The 16,915-nt window shown below is 37.2% G+C and overlaps 2 protein-coding genes across 2 annotated transcripts; both read left to right on the forward strand.

The window, feature by feature from the left end:
- Positions 1 to 1,152: 1,152 nt before the first annotated feature.
- tomm22 (translocase of outer mitochondrial membrane 22 homolog (yeast)) lies at positions 1,153 to 5,866 on the forward strand. The gene is made up of 4 exons (XM_061708563.1): positions 1,153 to 1,448; positions 1,727 to 1,845; positions 4,375 to 4,492; positions 4,703 to 5,866. The coding sequence occupies exons 1-4, from the start codon at positions 1,359 to 1,361 to the stop codon at positions 4,775 to 4,777; spliced, it is 402 nt and encodes a 133-aa protein (XP_061564547.1). The 5' UTR covers positions 1,153 to 1,358; the 3' UTR covers positions 4,778 to 5,866.
- A 2,828-nt stretch (positions 5,867 to 8,694) lies between these two features.
- On the forward strand, positions 8,695 to 16,034 carry dmc1 (DNA meiotic recombinase 1). Its single transcript, XM_061708216.1, is given in 15 exon segments — positions 8,695 to 8,751; positions 9,423 to 9,467; positions 9,562 to 9,708; positions 11,428 to 11,510; positions 11,661 to 11,674; positions 11,677 to 11,712; positions 11,842 to 11,857; positions 11,859 to 11,881; positions 13,343 to 13,415; positions 13,541 to 13,632; positions 13,724 to 13,797; positions 14,207 to 14,321; positions 14,628 to 14,688; positions 14,792 to 14,908; positions 15,912 to 16,034. Coding segments are annotated over 15 exon segments (1,023 nt in total). The 3' UTR covers positions 15,982 to 16,034.
- Positions 16,035 to 16,915: the final 881 nt, after the last annotated feature.

A 16,915-nucleotide genomic window follows, 5' to 3' on the forward strand; every position in this document is an offset into this window, starting at 1 on the left:
AAATGATAAAAAATTATAAGAAAAGAGGTAAAATAATAAAAAGCACAAGTTGTTAAAAACTAGGGCAGTAGAGTACAGCAGGTGAGTATTTAATTTAAGAGTACGCTTCAGTAAACAGTAATGTTTTTATCCCTGATTTAAAGGATCTACAGTTGGAGCAGACCTCAGGTCTACAGGAAGTTTGTTCCACCGGTGAGGAGCAGAATAACTGAACGCTGCCTCACCTTGCTTGGTTCTTGTTCTTGGGACACACAACAAACCAGATCCAGATGAACCTCAGGGGTCTGGGAGCTTCATAGGGAATAACAGATACAGCATGTATTTTGGTCCAAGGTAAAGTAAGTAGGCCTACACAGGAAGATGCTTTAGAGCCAGCTATTGCTCGCACTGTTTGACATTTGACACCATGAAAACAAACTCCCAGGCCTACGGAATGTATTGCATTGAACTGAATTTAATTTAATTGGATTTAATTGAATATTCAGATTCAGATTCAGATTATTTTATTAATCCCTTTGGGAGGTTCCCTTGGGGAAAGTGACATCTCCGTCTCACACACATTTACATTTACAAATCAAACACCCCAAAAGCCAAACACCCATATAAAGATAAAAACGATTTAAAAAAATCTGAATAAAGATAAAAAAGAAATAAAAGGTAAAAATAAAAAGTGCAGTGCCATAAAAATAATATGTTATGTTAATTATATGGATAGAAAAAGTTTTGTGTAATATTGCACAAGTTATTGCACAGTCCTGGTTATTGCACAGTTATTGTACACTGACTGACCCCCCCACAGTCCCTCTGTTCTTCAGTTCTTCTTGGCCCTCCTTCCCCCCAGTGGATTTGACAAGGACGTTTCACTCAGAAGTAAAATCAAATGAAAGAATTGGGAGAACAAAATAAAAAAAAACAATGCCATGATGAAATGTTATTTTACATAATTAATCAGTATTGTAAAAACTGAATACAATTTGTAACTAATAGCTAATAGTAAAACCTTAAAAATCTGCAAGTGGATTTGACGAGGAGATTTCCCTCAGAAGTAAAATCAAATGAAAGAATTGGGACAAAGTCTAAGTAAATAGCATGTACTGAGACAGCCCGCCCGACAGGGGGCGCTCTTTACTTTTCCTCGAGGGGGAGACTGACCCCTGTCCTGCTGACGTCATCCGACCCTGAGCGGCTTCACGTTTTCCTGCCGTGACCTCGGATCTGTGCGTGGATTGTGGCGTTAGTTCTGATTAAAATAAAATAAAAGCCAGCGGTAACAGGCTAAATAGGTCTCCGGCTCCCAGCACATTGTCCCCGCGCACACAGAAGCTCCCGGACAGCAGCAGCGGCTCAGTGAGCAGGACATGGCCGGAGTCGAGGAGCTTTCCCCCGCGGCGGGCCCGCTGGTCACCCGGCCCCCGGAGGACGAAATAGACGACGATGAAGACGAGGATGTCGGTATCTACAGTCATGCAAGGCTCTCTTTGATCTGTGTTTCACATTCTAGCAGAACACCGTCAACTGTGCATGAACCACGTGGTTTTATCTGTGTGATCTGTTGCAGCAATCAAAGTGACCATGACAGCATCACATGTCATTTTCTAGTAGTCACTCCAGCTGCATTAGTATGGAAAACAATGTAATTACATTGTCCTTATTGGTCATTTGCTGTTTGTATTTCCTCCAATCTGATGCAGTTATGTCATCTAGGTGTTGCATGTCCTTCTTGCAGATGGATGAGACAGTGATGGAGAGGTTGTGGGGCCTGACAGAGATGTTTCCTGACTCTGTGCGTGTCGCTGCTGAGGTGTCTGCACAATGCTCTGTTTCTCTGGCCAAGACGTTTTACAGGTGTGTGTTTGCTTCCTTTTATGGCCCTACCCTACTGTGTTATGCATATATTACCAGTGCAGCATAGTTACCTACAGCAATGATGGTAATATTCAAGAAACAAATTCTATAAATGGGAAAAAGTTGATTGAAATCTTGATTTAAAACTTGATTTAAATAAGTTCCTGGGGGTAATAATCGATGATAAACTTAGCTGGAAATCACACATAAATAGTGTAAAATCAAGAATGTCTAAAACCCTAGCAATAGTAAATAAAACAAATTATTTTTTCTGTCAAAGAGCACAGTTTTTAATGTATAACTCACTCATAGTTCCATACATGACTTATTGTGTGGAGATATGGGGTAATACCTATAAAACAAATACAAACCCTATTTTTCTATTACAGAAAAGAGCTTTAAGGATAATTAATAAAACCGACTATTATGAACCAACAAATAATCTTTTTATTAAATATAATACCTTAAAATTCCATGATATAGTAGAGCAGAAAAGTTTTATTTGCCTTTAAAGCCCAGCAGAAACTGCTTCCAAACTGCATTCAGGATTTGTTCCAGATAAAAGAAACCCGCTATGACCTGAGGGGGAAACTCATGTTTGAGATGACGACAGCAAGAACTAATATTAAAAAGAGATGTACATCAGTTAAGGCTAGAGAAATTTGGAATAGTTGTAATAACAACCTAAAAATGTGTCGCTCTATCGTCAAGTTTAAGAAATTGTTTAAAGAAAATACTGTAAATAAATATAAAACACTATAATTATAAAGTATACTATCAAAAACATTCTAGGATGTGAAACGTCAATTTTATATTTTGTCTTACTTATTTTTGTCTTCTTTATGTATTGTTTGTTTCCACTGAGTAAAAGCTAATGTCTCATATTTTTGCTGATCATAAGAAAAAAGGGCAGGCACTATAAGCTACGGCTTCAGCCTACACTTTTTCGGCAAAGGAAATTTTGTTTTTTTTCTTCCTTTTCATCTTGTTCTGTACAAGCCGAAATAAAGATTCATAACATTCATAACATAACAAAACCATCCTAAGCACAGGCCATATGGTAACACCCAGTAGTTGTAAATTTGAACTTGTAGATTTGATTCAAAAAACAAAACATTAACAGGGCCAAATTATAAACCTGTTTTGAAAGAAAATAAGGTTTTTTAACTTGAATAAGCTTCATTGAACATATGCACTTTAACTCACATTTTCTTTTTTTTCTCATTCAATTTTTATTGAATTTTCTTAGATACAAAACAACACATACCAACATACAAAACACACAAAAGTAGCCCCCACCCCACCACCAGTCCAATCACAAGTACACACTAACTGTGTCCTTATCCAGTCAGAGTATAATTCAGGTCTGATATCAGGTTTGTCCATAATTAAATTGTGCCTTGTTGAGCATTGTTAATCCTTGCTGACGACAGTTTCAAATATGCAATATTCGAGAAACTCCGAAGCCAATGAGTTATGGAGATGTCCTAAGGAGGCTTCCAATGTTGGACTATGATCTTTTTGACTGCTGTCAGTCCTGCCAGACAAATTTTGCGTGATTTTCCTGTTAGAGATAGTTTGGATTTGTCATTTAAAAGATGTACAAAGGGGTCCATTGGCAGTTGTATTCCCACTAAGTCACTTAAAGTTCTTATAACCTTCCCCCAGAATTCCCAAATCCCGGGTCACTCCCATACAACATGAACAAACGAGCTCAAGGTTCCAGGGGTGCAGAATGTGCAATACTTAACTCACATTTTCATTCTTCACTAACCTTCGTTATATATGTTCACATGCTCTATAATAAGTTGATTTTCTATCAATCTGTGTGTGTTTTGTGTAGCATACAGTCTGTACATTATGGAAACTTAACTTAGGGTCCTATAAGGGAGGTTGTGTATGTATATGAAACAAATAAAAAAATCATTGCTTATACTTCAAAATATGCTCAAGGTCTACATCAGTTAAAGAAACAAAATTAAAAGGAATATAACATTAAAAAACAATGCCATGATGCCATTTTGTTTTACATGATCAATCAGTATTGTAGAAACTGAATAAACGTTGTATGGTCCTATAAGGGAGGTTGTGCTGAAAAAACAGATGCCAAATTTACCATCGAAGATGTATATTTAATTGCATACAGTATATCAAGTCCAAACCAAAGTAGCTCAAAACAGCCAAAAAGCCAAGGCCCTCCAAGGGTTAAAAATACACTCTAAATAAGGAAGGGGGTATAGAGTTATGAAATCAGCTTCCCATGGTTTTACTAGAATTAAGAAAAAGGGTGGACGAAAAAAAAACAACCTTCCATTATGCTGTTAAATGTTTCACTGTCACAAGATTACAATCTGGCAGCCCCGTTAATCCTAAAATACACTCTAGATTTTCCTCCTTTTGGTTTTGTTTTTTCTCTTCATAAATGTTGACTTTGGGAAGGTTCAATAGTACGACTCCTCCTTTAACCTCTAATGCTAAATAACACATCTTGCTTGAGAGAAATTAATGCAGTGGTTTGCTTTGCTCCAGCTTTTCCCGCTCTGCGCTCTGGGTGGGCACTACCTCCTTCATGATCCTGGTGCTCCCTGTTGTGTTCGAGACGGAAAGACTACAACTGGAGCAGCAGCAGTTACAGCAGCAGAGACAGGTGAGTCTTCATGGTCACTCACAAGACGTTACACTGCATTCAGTTTTGTTTGGGAACTGACACAAAATGTCCCATTTTTGCAGAAGTGGGAAAGCGACTATTGTCACAAGGCAGAAATTAAAACTGGAAGTGCACAAGTCTATTGAGGAATGAGCTGACTAAATTACTTCTTTTTCCCCTTTTTTTTTTTTTTCAAATGCCTTTAACCAGATCTTATTGGGGCCCAACACTGGGATGTCTGGTGGGATGTCGGGCATGATGCCTCCTGCGCCTGGAAAGATGTGAGGAACAGAAGAGGACGTCAGTCTGAGACCTGCTGCCACCAACACAACAGGGTCACCCACAAGGAGAGGCAGCGAGACCACGGAGAAGAACAAAGAAATGTAGTTTCATGAATAAAGGCAAAAGCTGCGTATGGCTCCCTCCAACAGATTGTTGGTTAATTGGATCAGTAGAGGAGTGTATGGTGCCCAGCATGTCCTTCTCACTGTCTCTCCTTATTCCCACTGTCATGCAGAGACTAATTTCCAGAAGCACTGCTTCTGTTTTCATGGTTTATTTCTTTCTTTCTTTCTTTCTTTTTTTAAATTAAAACTTGTTTCACCCCAACTTATGTGTCATTTAGATGATAGTAGTTGTAGGTGAATACATGAGAACAGGAATGTTTCTGTTTTGGGGAATTATGTTAATGTATTTCCGGGGCTCATTTGTCAGTGGAGAATGGTGTTAGTAATATTTGACAGGTGCAAAGTATTTGGATAAAAGGAGTTACTGTAAACATTAATGTTTGTTAAAAGAACAACTTTTGAAGTTTAAAAAAAAATGTACTTAGTCTTTTCTATGTGGTATTTTTTTTATTTTTTGTTTCTACATTTGTCACAATTCACTCTTCCATTATGTGTCTGTCAAACTGCAATGTCTGCCACCTCATGCGTGTCACGGTTGTTCTTATGTTATTCTGATTGAAACACCAGGTTTCATGCTGTTCAGAATGAAAATGAGGATTTTTCTTCAGTAGTATCTGAAACGCTTCATTACGTTGGAATTTTAGACAGGAAAACCTGTTTGATGCCAATATCAAACTGACAAACAATCTTAAAATGTTTCTCTTGTCATTTATGCTATAATTCACATTCTCTTACACCCAAACAGACTGATTTCATTGCTTTTTGTCCAGCATGACTGCTTAAATTAAAAAGTCAAATGAAATAGAAAGTGTTTTTTTTCTTTTCTTAATTTTAGCATGGTTGGTGGTGGGTTTTAATAAAACTGATGTATTACATGTAATAAGATCCACAACGTCCCAAAACACACTGATTAGAATTCAAAGTCTGCACACAATGAGTTGAATCTGAATAAAAGTATTTGTAAATTTTAAAAAAGCTTAAGAGGATATTTTTTTATTGATCATTTCGTTAGAATGTCAGTTCTTAAAGGAAACGATTGAAAACTTCACACAACCGCAACAGAAGGTGCTTCACAAAAGTATAGGGCGGTATTGTTTTTATTTTACATGCCTAAAGGGCTTCAAATGTGTTAAGGATGCATGGTGCTGACCTTTTTAAAATAAAACACTCCATAGGTCTTCTGGCTTGGAATAATGAGAAAACACAGGTTCAGTTGATCAGATTAACATAATTTAAGGCGCTCTTTCCAACTAGGTGAATAACTGGACTGAAACTGACGGGCTAAATTACCAAGAATAAAATTTGAGAAATTATCCAGATTTCAGTAGATTTAACTAAACAGTTGCATGCAAAAGGGTCAGAACATACATCAGGCGTCTCGATACAGAATGACCATGAAACAGAGGAGCATACTGATTTTGAAGCATAGAGGATGATTCATTCTAGCAGACAAAACATTGTTAAGGTGTTCTCACTGTTAATCTTTGTTTGGACAGAGTACCAGTCTGCACATTTAGTCAGCCAAAGCTATTAGTCCATGGGCCAGAGCCCAAAACTTCACTTGTCAGTACCACTCAAGGTGACAAAACTTACTTATGATTTTTGAAAAGCTCCATGTCTATAGATATTTTGGTATGATAACCCTTCCTGAGTGGCAGCTGTATCATAGTTATCAGCGAAACAGATGGATCGCTGCAATTTTAAGAAACTCATCCCTTCAGCTACGTAGCATACTGTTAACATTGGCTAAGGCTACTTATCAGTAAAGCTCTTAATGTTAGCAGCTTTGATTTAGCTATATTCACCATAACTGAAACGTTTTTGTCTTTGTTCGTGTGATTATAAACCTTGTGTTGTACATGATTTGTTAACTAATTTAAACTGAGGCTAATCCCGTTTTCCAAATTTCTGCTACACAGAAATCACCATTCGTGACCTTATACTGACCTTTGGTCTAGTTAATGATGCTCTTCTAGTTTAAGCCTCACAATGACCTGTAACAATGATATAGTAGGGTTATATTATACATTTTCTGAATCCTTATGGTCCTGTGAGTATTCCAGTTTTTGTATTTTGTCTCTGTTGTTCCTAGATGACACAGGGCTAAAAGATAATTTAGGTGAAAATGGTGTAAAAATGTGTGTTGTTTATAGTTTAAAGAGCTGCAGTGACATTCACATCTTAGCTTGAATAAAAATGCTTAAAAGGTCCCCTTTAAAATGATACCAAATACAATATTGTGAAACATTGACAGATATTCTGTACATGAGTCTAAACCAGGATATGCACCAGCATCTAAAATGTCATTTTCTGAAGGGGGTGGGTAACTTCATGAGCTGATAACTATGATCCAGCTGCTACTCAGGAAGGGTTATCATCAATACTGGAGTTGAGGGGGGATGAGGGGGGATGGCATCCCCCTGAAATAAAAAAACGGTCCAAATCATCCCCCCTGTAAAACTGCCATCCCCCCTTTCCATCCCTTATGTCATTTCATCAATGAATGTGGTTTTATTGCTATTTCAACATTTAGAGTCATCACCAGAAAAATGTGACAATTTTCTCTGTTTTTAGGTAAATTTTCACTTGAAATAAGTAGGAAAACTGCCAGTGGGACAAGATTTATCTTCTCATTACAAGCAAAAAAATTCTACTTATTTCAAGTGAAAATCTACTTGAAACAGGAGAAAATTGTTGTTTTTTCCAGTGATGAGTCTTGTTTTAAGTGTAATGAGATTTTTTTTACTAAAATACTAAAATGAGACATTTTAACTAGAAATAAGACAGATATTCTTGTTAAGATTTTGAGTTTTTGCAGTGATCCATTTTACTTTCCAAGGACAGAGTCATATTGATAAGTTCAGAAAACGTTTTTTTATTGTTGTGTTTTGATGTATTTGATGTAAGCCCAGTGGATATTTAAAGCTTACAGAAGGCTGCATTTAACTGCTGCTATGTCATTCCTGCAGTATTTCTGCAGGTGTTTTGGTCAGTGCTATTATTTGTAATATATTATATTATTTGTAATCAGCACAAATTATCTGTCCCCATATGATAAAATCCACCATCCCCCCTGATTTCTTTTTACAACTCGAGTACTGGTTATCATACCAAAATATAATCTACAGACATAGCTATTTTCAAAATCTTTAAGCAGGTTTTGTCACCTTGAGTGGTGCTGATATCTGGTCTGGCCCATGGACTATATATTCTGCTGCTCTCAGGAGCAGAAGTATGGGAAACACTTTTTTCCAGTCACATTCCTCACTTTTTTTCTTTCTTTCCAAGAATCACTTACAACACACCCTGGACCACACATCATCTTCAGCCAGGGAGGCTCATTAGAAAAGGTTGTGATGAAGATTACATTTTTTTTTTTGCTTATTACAGACATCTGGAAAGTCGATGCTTCGTTCAATGACGGTTTCCAGTTCCTATTCCTACGAATTTAATGGTTTATGTTTCACATGTCCAACAATAACAATCCTTTTTGAAATTCAGAACTGTAATAAATTGCTTTATAAAGTACGGCTGTGTTTTAAGGTAGAGGCTGATGAAACATAACAGCAACAATGAAAGTAAATAAAAATACATCAATCATGTATTCTTTTAAGTGAAGAAACCAGAATTTCCGACGGTACCTGAACATACATAAGGTCCGAAATTCCCGCCACTGGACCGACGACTTAGCTACTTACATTTTTGAACAAATCATTTTCCCTTCATACATATTGTTTATCAGTGTTTTAACAAACTTACAAAACATTTGACATTTAAAGGTCAGACTGATTCAAAATGAAATCTGTCGAGGATCAGGTTGTGGAAGAGAACACGTCTTTCCAGGACGATGAGGTAATATATAAGCAGCTAGTTTATCCTCTTTCATTAAAAAAAACAGCTGGAAAACATTTGTGTTGTCAGATATTAGTTACATACAACATGTCACATTTTAATATAATTCTACCAGTCTCAAATTTGCATTTTTTGGTCAAAGATGTGTATTTCATTGTCTCAAATTTGCATTTTGTGGTCTCAAATCAATATATGGCCTCAAAGCTGTTTATTGTAAAAAAAATAAATAAAAATGAGACCATGATATACGCATTTTTTGTGACATAATGCTAATTTGAAGCCACAAAATACTAATATGTGACGAAATACTAATTAGAGGCCCCAAAATATTAATTTAGTCACCAAACAAATAGTAATTCTGAAAATACCAATTTATGGCCACAAAATTCAAATTCATAGCCCCTAAATAGTAAATGTACCCATAAAGTAATAATATGAAGCCAAAAAATACTTATCCGTTGCCACATTTATGTATTTATTTATTTCAAATGTCTTATCTGGGGCTCCATATATTTTACTTTTGTAATGTGCCAAACACAAGATAAAGGTAAAGCCATTTATTCATAATCATGTCTGCTTTTGGAGTTTAAAGACTTATGTCCTTACATCAGTGATGTTTACCCCTCAGTCATAACCTTATGTAGTCTTTTGTCTCTCTCTAAATGTAACAGGAGTCTTTCTTCCAAGACATCGACCTCCTACAGAAACATGGGATTGTGAGTAAATACCAAGGCTGAAATATATTCATCCAATCACAAATCATACGTTTCACTATAGATAATTATCTCTCTGTGGCTCTTGTGACAACAGAATATGGCAGACATCAAAAAGATGAAGTCGGTGGGTATTTGCACCGTGAAGGGGATCCAGATGACCACACGCAAAGCTCTGTGCAACATCAAGGGCCTGTCGGAGGCAAAGGTGGAAAAAATCAAGGAAGCTGCAGGAAAACTACTGGTAAAATCTGACTTGTTACTTTGATGTATTTGCACTAGGAATGGGCGATATTTTACCGTTCATGATAAACCGTCAAAAAAATTCCCCACGGTAAGAATTTGTCATCTCGCGGTAAAAACGATAAATTACCGTTGATGACGTTTTTGTGTGAAGCTGATTTATGGTTCTGTGTTAAATCCATGCACAACGTACATGTGAAGGAAGGAAGGAAGGAAGGAAGGAAGGAAGGAAGGAAGGAAGGAAGGAAGGAAGGAAGGAAGGAAGGAAGGAAGGAAGGAAGGAAGGAAGGAAGGAAGGAAGGAAGGAAGGAAGGAAGGAAGGAAGGAAGGAAGGAAGGAAGGAAGGAAGGAAGGAAGGAAGGAAGGAAGGAAGGAAGGAAGGAAGGAAGGAAGGAAGGAAGGAAGGAAGGAAGGAAGAAGGAAGGAAGGAAGGAAGGAAGGAAGGAAGGAAGGAAGGAAGGAAGGAAGGAAGAAGGAAGGAAGGAAGGAAGGAAGGAAGGAAGGAAGGAAGGAAGGAAGGAAGGAAGGAAGGAAGGAAGGAAGGAAGAAGGAAGGAAGGAAGGAAGGAAGGAAGGAAGGAAGGAAGGAAGGAAGGAAGGAAGGAAGGAAGGAAGGAAGGAAGGAAGGAAGGAAGGAAGGAAGGAAGGAAGGAAGGAAGGAAGGAAGGAAGGAAGGAAGGAAGGAAGGAAGGAAGGAAGGAAGGAAGGAAGGAAGGAAGGAAGGAAGGAAGGAAGGAAGGAAGGAAGGAAGGAAGGAAGGAAGGAAGGAAGGAAGGAAGGAAGGAAGGAAGGAAGGAAGGAAGGAAGGAAGGAAGGAAGGAAGGAAGGAAGGAAGAAGGAAGGAAGGAAGGAAGGAAGGAAGGAAGGAAGGAAGGAAGGAAGGAAGGAAGAAGGAAGGAAGGAAGGAAGGAAGGAAGGAAGGAAGGAAGGAAGGAAGGAAGGAAGGAAGGAAGGAAGGAAGGAAGGAAGGAAGGAAGGAAGGAAGGAAGGAAGGAAGGAAGGAAGGAAGGAAGGAAGGAAGGAAGGAAGGAAGGAAGGAAGGAAGGAAAGGAAGGAAGGAAGGAAGAAGGAAGGAAGGAAGGAAGGAAGGAAGGAAGGAAGGAAGGAAGGAAGGAAGGAAGGAAGGAAGGAAGAAGGAAGGAAGGAAGGAAGGAAGGAAGGAAGGAAGGAAGGAAGGAAGGAAGGAAGGAAGGAAGGAAGGAAGGAAGGAAGGAAGGAAGGAAGGAAGGAAGGAAGGAAGGAAGGAAGGAAAGGAAGGAAGGAAGGAAGGAAGGAAGGAAGGAAGGAAGGAAGGAAGGAAGGAAGGAAGGAAGAAGGAAGGAAGGAAGGAAGGAAGGAAGGAAGGAAGGAAGGAAGGAAGGAAGGAAGGAAGGAAGGAAGGAAGGAAGGAAGGAAGGAAGGAAGGAAGGAAGGAAGGAAAGGAAGGAAGGAAGGAAGGAAGGAAGGAAGGAAGGAAGGAAGGAAGGAAGGAAGGAAGGAAGGAAGGAAGGAAGGAAGGAAGGAAGGAAGGAAGGAAGGAAGGAAGGAAGGAAGGAAGGAAGGAAGGAAGGAAGGAAGGAAGGAAGGAAGGAAGGAAGGAAGGAAGGAAGGAAGGAAGGAAATTATCGTGATACATTTTTTAGTCCATACCGCCCATCCCTAATTTGCACAGGCATCTTCTTAGATGGCCAGAAGTCAATTAGAGATTGATTTATATTTGAGATTTCTTTTCTACATTGTAGAGTGTTGGTTTTCAGACGGCCTTCGAGTACAGCGCCAAGAGGAAGCAGGTGTTCAACATCACCACTGGGAGCCAGGAGTTTGAGTTAAGATCTGCTCATAGCATTAACATTATTATTTCTGCTGGATTTACTGACTTATTAGTTTTGTAAACTCAAATTAGAAGCTTTAGCTTCTTCTTGAGCTTGACAGAGTTAGTTTTACAGAAGTAAAACCTGTACTCTAATCTGTGCAGCAAACTTTTAGGTGGAGTATAGAGAGCATGGCTATCACCGAGGCCTTTGGAGGTGAGGAGACACATGACAGTAATTCTCTCTGCTCTAAGTCTTCTTGTTGAAAGTAGTCTGCATATATAAATATTAATATATATTAATGAATCAAATTTCACATGGTTTTCTGCATGATTCATCCTTTAGAGTTTCGTACGGGAAAACCAGCTGTCTCACACACTTTGTGGTAGGTAATGTGCTTTTCTGAACACTTTTCCAAACTGTTTTTTTGTTTTTTTGTTGGTTTCTTTTTTTTTTTTTAAACATGTTTCTTTATAGGGTAATCCATGTAAATTATATTACACAATAAACATTTCTTTTAAAGGGTTCGACAGAATACCCCGTTTTATATTTTACCATACACACAAAAAAAACAAAAAAAAAATAAAAAAAAATAAATAAAATAAATAAGGACACAAAACATAACAAACACCCTAAAACACACACACTGCAAAATACGTAATTATAAACAGGTCCCAAAGTAAGTACCGATTACCAATCAAACTCTGACTGAAGACAATAATAATAGGAAAAATAAGTAATAAACTAAAATACAGGACACGCAAAACAGCAGCAACAAAAAAGATTAAAAATAAAAATACATTAAAAAAACAAAATAAGATAAATAAATACAAATTAAAATAAACTGACATAAGAGGAACCCTAAAAAAAATTAGACATGATTAGCAATATCATACTTCCCTGTAATTAAGTTAAATCAGATTAAATTAATCTTCCAAGGATGCCAAAGAATTAACAAAAGAAAGAATAGGTTCCCAAATATAAGAAAACTTATCAGAGCAACCCCTAATACCGTATTTAATTTTCTCTAAATATAAAAATGACATCAGGTCTTTCAACCAAGAATTGGAAGATGGAGGTTTTGGTCCTTCCATTGAAGTAGAATACGTATACGAGCTACAAGAGAGGAAAAAGCAATTATATTAATCTCCTTCATAGTAAAACTATTAAAATCTTCAGGTACACCAAAAATAGAAATGAAGGGCTAGAATCCACCGGTTTATTAAGGGCTTTTGAGAGAGTATTATAGAAAGATGACCAAAATGAACATAGCTTTGGGAGGGAAAAGAACATATGTGTATGGTTAGCAGGTGATAAAGAGCATCTGTCACATTTATCACCTGTATCAAACAGTCTATTAAGCTTGACTTTGGACATCTGAATTCTGTGTACAACCTTAAACTGAATCAATGTCAGTTTGGCACAAGATGAGGTATAATTAATTCTGTCTAGGGCTCTCTGCCACCATTCAGATGAAAAAATAGTACCAAGTTCTTTTTCCCAAATATTTTTAACTGTTAAAGGAAATGATAATGATGATGAGATTAATTTGATTGCATTTGAAATGTTTCTGCGAGCTACAGGTACAGATAAAATTGTATCGACAAGCGACTCGAACAATTGATGAGTGAAGTTAAAAAAGTTATGTTGAGCAAAGTTTCGAATTTGAAAGTATCTAAATAAATGAGATTGTGGAAGGTCAAACTTATTTTTAATGGTGTCGAAAGGAGCAAAAACTTTATCAATGTAAAATTGACAAAAATTGTTGGTTTCTTTTTCTAAAAAATCACAGCAAAAAAAAAATCAAGTGAGTGTGTTGTAATGGATTCCGTGTTGATTTGTTCAGTGACTGCACAGCTGCCAGGCGAAGACGGCTACTGCGGTGGAAAAGTGATCTTCATTGACACTGAGAACACCTTGTATCCTAACTCTGGAAAAACACTTGCAGTTGGTTATTATAGAATTGCAATTGCAGGAGCAGCAGTGACACTTACTGTATCTGTCTCTCATCATTGTCCTTGACTCGTACTTGTCTGATTGCAAGTCGCCCAGACAGGCTGAGGGACATCGGTGACAGGTTCAATGTGGACCATGACGCTGTGCTGGACAACGTGCTTTATGCCCGGGCCTATACCAGTGCGAACAGACCCAACACTTCACTGGAACTACATTAGGATGCTGGTTTTGCTGCGAGCAAAGACTCTAACGTGATTTCCTTTAACTTCAGGTGAACACCAGATGGAGCTGCTGGACTTTGTAGCAGCAAAGTTTCATGAAGAAGGAGGAGTGTTCAAGCTGTTGGTAAGTAATTAAAACCTATGCCAAAACATAGAAAAAAATAAATAAATACATAAAAATCTTGTGGCTTCTGTTTGTCATCAGCTCTGTAAAACTGTTTGAGGTGGAGTATTAACCCTATAACGCCAAATACGTGTATTCATATACAAAGAACATAATCAACATTTTCTGAAAAAATCTGAATAAACATTACTCCAGTTAGTAAATGATCATAAATACCCAGGGTATAAAATATGAAATAGTAACATTTGCAAATGTTCTTAAATGTCCAATAAAAACTAGAAAAAGTATCACATTTCCTAAGTAATATTTAATATATGAGGCTTCATAAGATTAACTTATTTTCCATAGTAAGTGAATGAATGTCATATTGTCCCAAAGCACACTGTCTTCTTTTGCTCCTCTCTTTCAGATCATCGACTCCATCATGGCTCTGTTCAGAGTCGACTTCTCTGGTCGCGGCGAGCTGGCTGAGCGGCAGCAGAAGCTGGCCCAGATGCTTTCCAGGTTGCAGAAGATCTCTGAAGGTGAGAACGAAGACTGCAAGAAAGATGCTTCAGTAAAAGCGGAGCTTCTTAGATCTGAAATTAGGGAAACTGTGGCCTTTAAAGAGATGTAACTGAGTTGCTGAAAGATTTTATCAAACCAACTCTTCTCTTCCTCCTACGGAGGTTGTAGCTGAAGGTCAAAACAAATGTAAACATGTCCAAAGGGAGTGTGTGCAAAATATGTTTTATCTGAACTGATGAGCACGTTTTTCATTGCACAGGAGACAACAGAGTATTTTTTTCTTGAAAAGTTTTAGTATTTTGATGACTGTATGTTTTTCCTAGAGTACAATGTAGCTGTGTTTGTTACCAACCAAATGACAGCTGATCCGGGAGCAGGAATGACGTAAGAGATTACCAGTACCCTCACTCTGACTCACAAGTAGGACAAATATGGTCCTAGAGAACATTGTTTTTGAAAGACTGCTGTGATGTGATTTTCTTTTTAGTTTTCAAGCTGATCCCAAGAAGCCAATTGGTGGGCACATCCTGGCCCACGCCTCCACCACCCGTATCAGCTTGAGGAAGGGCCGCGGAGAGATGAGAATTGCTAAGATATTTGACAGGTATTTAGCAGTTGGATGTGTTTCCAGGTCATTCATTGTTTATCCTGAAATGTAATATATAAGTTGAGGTGCTCCAATGAGAAACAGCTGTGTTCCTTTGTTATACTGAAAGTAAAATTCATGTCATATTAATAATACATATAATGTATTCATATTTGAATTTGGCTAATATGAGATCTCATATGAGTATTTGGAGAGGATCATTTATGTATATTAGGGTCAGCAGCTGTGATTCGTGCAACAGGCGCAGCGAGGCAGTTTATTGGCCGTTTTGAACAACACAAGTGGGCTCTGACTCGTATATAGACATTAAATTGACATGTGGAGGCTGCAGGTAAAACAATTCAGAGGTTTGAAGAAGACACTTGAAACAGAAATGAGGAGAGGAGAGGTTTAGAAATTGAAAAGCTTGTTTTATTTGAAACCACTCATCAAGATATGGCAAAATATGTCTTTAATGAACAGACTTACACGATCTTGCTCTTGAAACCCTTGGATGAATTTATAATCTCAGAAATGCAGCTGAGAAGGCAGCACTTGGTTTGAAACATGGGAGACCTGAAGATGGAGAAAAACAAGTCCACAGCACTTCCATTTCCTGTGGGACTGGGTTATTTAAACATTTATTTGAACAATTAAAACATTTCAGACTCGAGGTGGCAAACAATCTGTTTTTATTCATTTGTGATGTAATGCCACGCCCCCTAGTGTTCAACTAAAATAAGTACAGTTCTGTTACAACAGTTTACACTTGAACACTATAGTTTTACGACATAGTCAAACAACTGAGAGAAACTTGTTTTTCATAAACCAGTTTTTTGTACTGTCTTTGGCCAAATACAACCTCCTCTCTGAAATCCACTGCATACAAAAATAAATCAAACACATGCAAAGCAAATAACACAAAAAAAATTACTCCATATAGACTTATTATAAGAGCACACAGAAGCCAGTGAATATGAGGTGTAAGACTTATTTGTTGTACTCTTGTGATTTCTTCTAGTCCTGATATGCCTGAGAATGAGGCCACTTTCGCCATCTCTGCCGGAGGAGTTACCGATGCCAAAGAGTGAAGGATCAAATGAAGACGAGACACATAAACATCAGCTCTGTTCCCAGATCACCTGAGAAAATGTTCATTGTATTTTTAATGTCTATATTTATTGGTTTTTCCTTAACTTATATAACATGTTCAAGTTTTACTATAGTACTTCTTATGGGTGTGTAATTTGTATTAAATAGATTGGAAATACATAAAACCTATTTAAATAAAAGTAAGTTATGGATTATGGTTTGGTATGACTCATGATGAATATTCTGTAACGGGGGTCAGTGTTGTGTAAGTTCATACTTCACATGAACTAATTCAAAGTTCAGTTCACATAGTTTAAAAATGAATAGTTCACGTTCATAGTTCACCATTTTCACTTTGAACAAATTCAGTTCATTTCAATATTTTTAGGCGAGAAGTACGAATGAAACGCCAGCCTATCCTAAAACTGTTCACTGTATACAATCATGTATTGTCCTAGTGGCTTTTCAACTTTACTCTGGCGCAATTAAGTGTCAGCACATTTAATCAGTCATAACTCGCAGAATATAAAACTGATTTTCATGTCATACATCTAGGCATGATACCGGACACATGATTCGGCGTATTTTAATATTCATAGTAGGCTTAACAGTAATAGAATATTCTGGCATGTCAGTATATAGTTAGGCTATTTTGCAAGATACACACACACACACATATATATATATATATATATATATATATATATATATATATATATATATATATATATATATATATATATATATATATAAGATAAGAGATAAGATAAGATAATCCTTTAATAGTCCCACAGAGGGGAAATGTGCAGTTTACAGCAGCAAAGGGGATAGTGCAAAACAAGAGGCATCAATAGAAATAGTAATAACACAGTAATAATGTCAGAGTAAGACACACTATAAACAGTAAATTGGTATATACAATAATAATAATAA

The sequence above is a fragment of the Cololabis saira genome, chromosome 19 (genome assembly GCF_033807715.1).
Source record: "Cololabis saira isolate AMF1-May2022 chromosome 19, fColSai1.1, whole genome shotgun sequence".
Lineage (NCBI taxonomy): Eukaryota > Metazoa > Chordata > Actinopteri > Beloniformes > Belonidae > Cololabis > Cololabis saira.

Excerpts from the sequence above, each read along its gene's own strand:
- tomm22 (XM_061708563.1), top strand. The coding sequence starts at position 1,359 with ATGGCCGGAGTCGAGGAGCTTTCCCCCGCGGCGGGCCCGCTGGTCACC. Across the intron at positions 1,449-1,726 it reads ACGACGATGAAGACGAGGAT|ATGGATGAGACAGTGATGGA; the intron begins GTCGGTATCTAC and ends TCCTTCTTGCAG. Across the intron at positions 4,493-4,702 it reads AGTTACAGCAGCAGAGACAG|ATCTTATTGGGGCCCAACAC; the intron begins GTGAGTCTTCAT and ends GCCTTTAACCAG.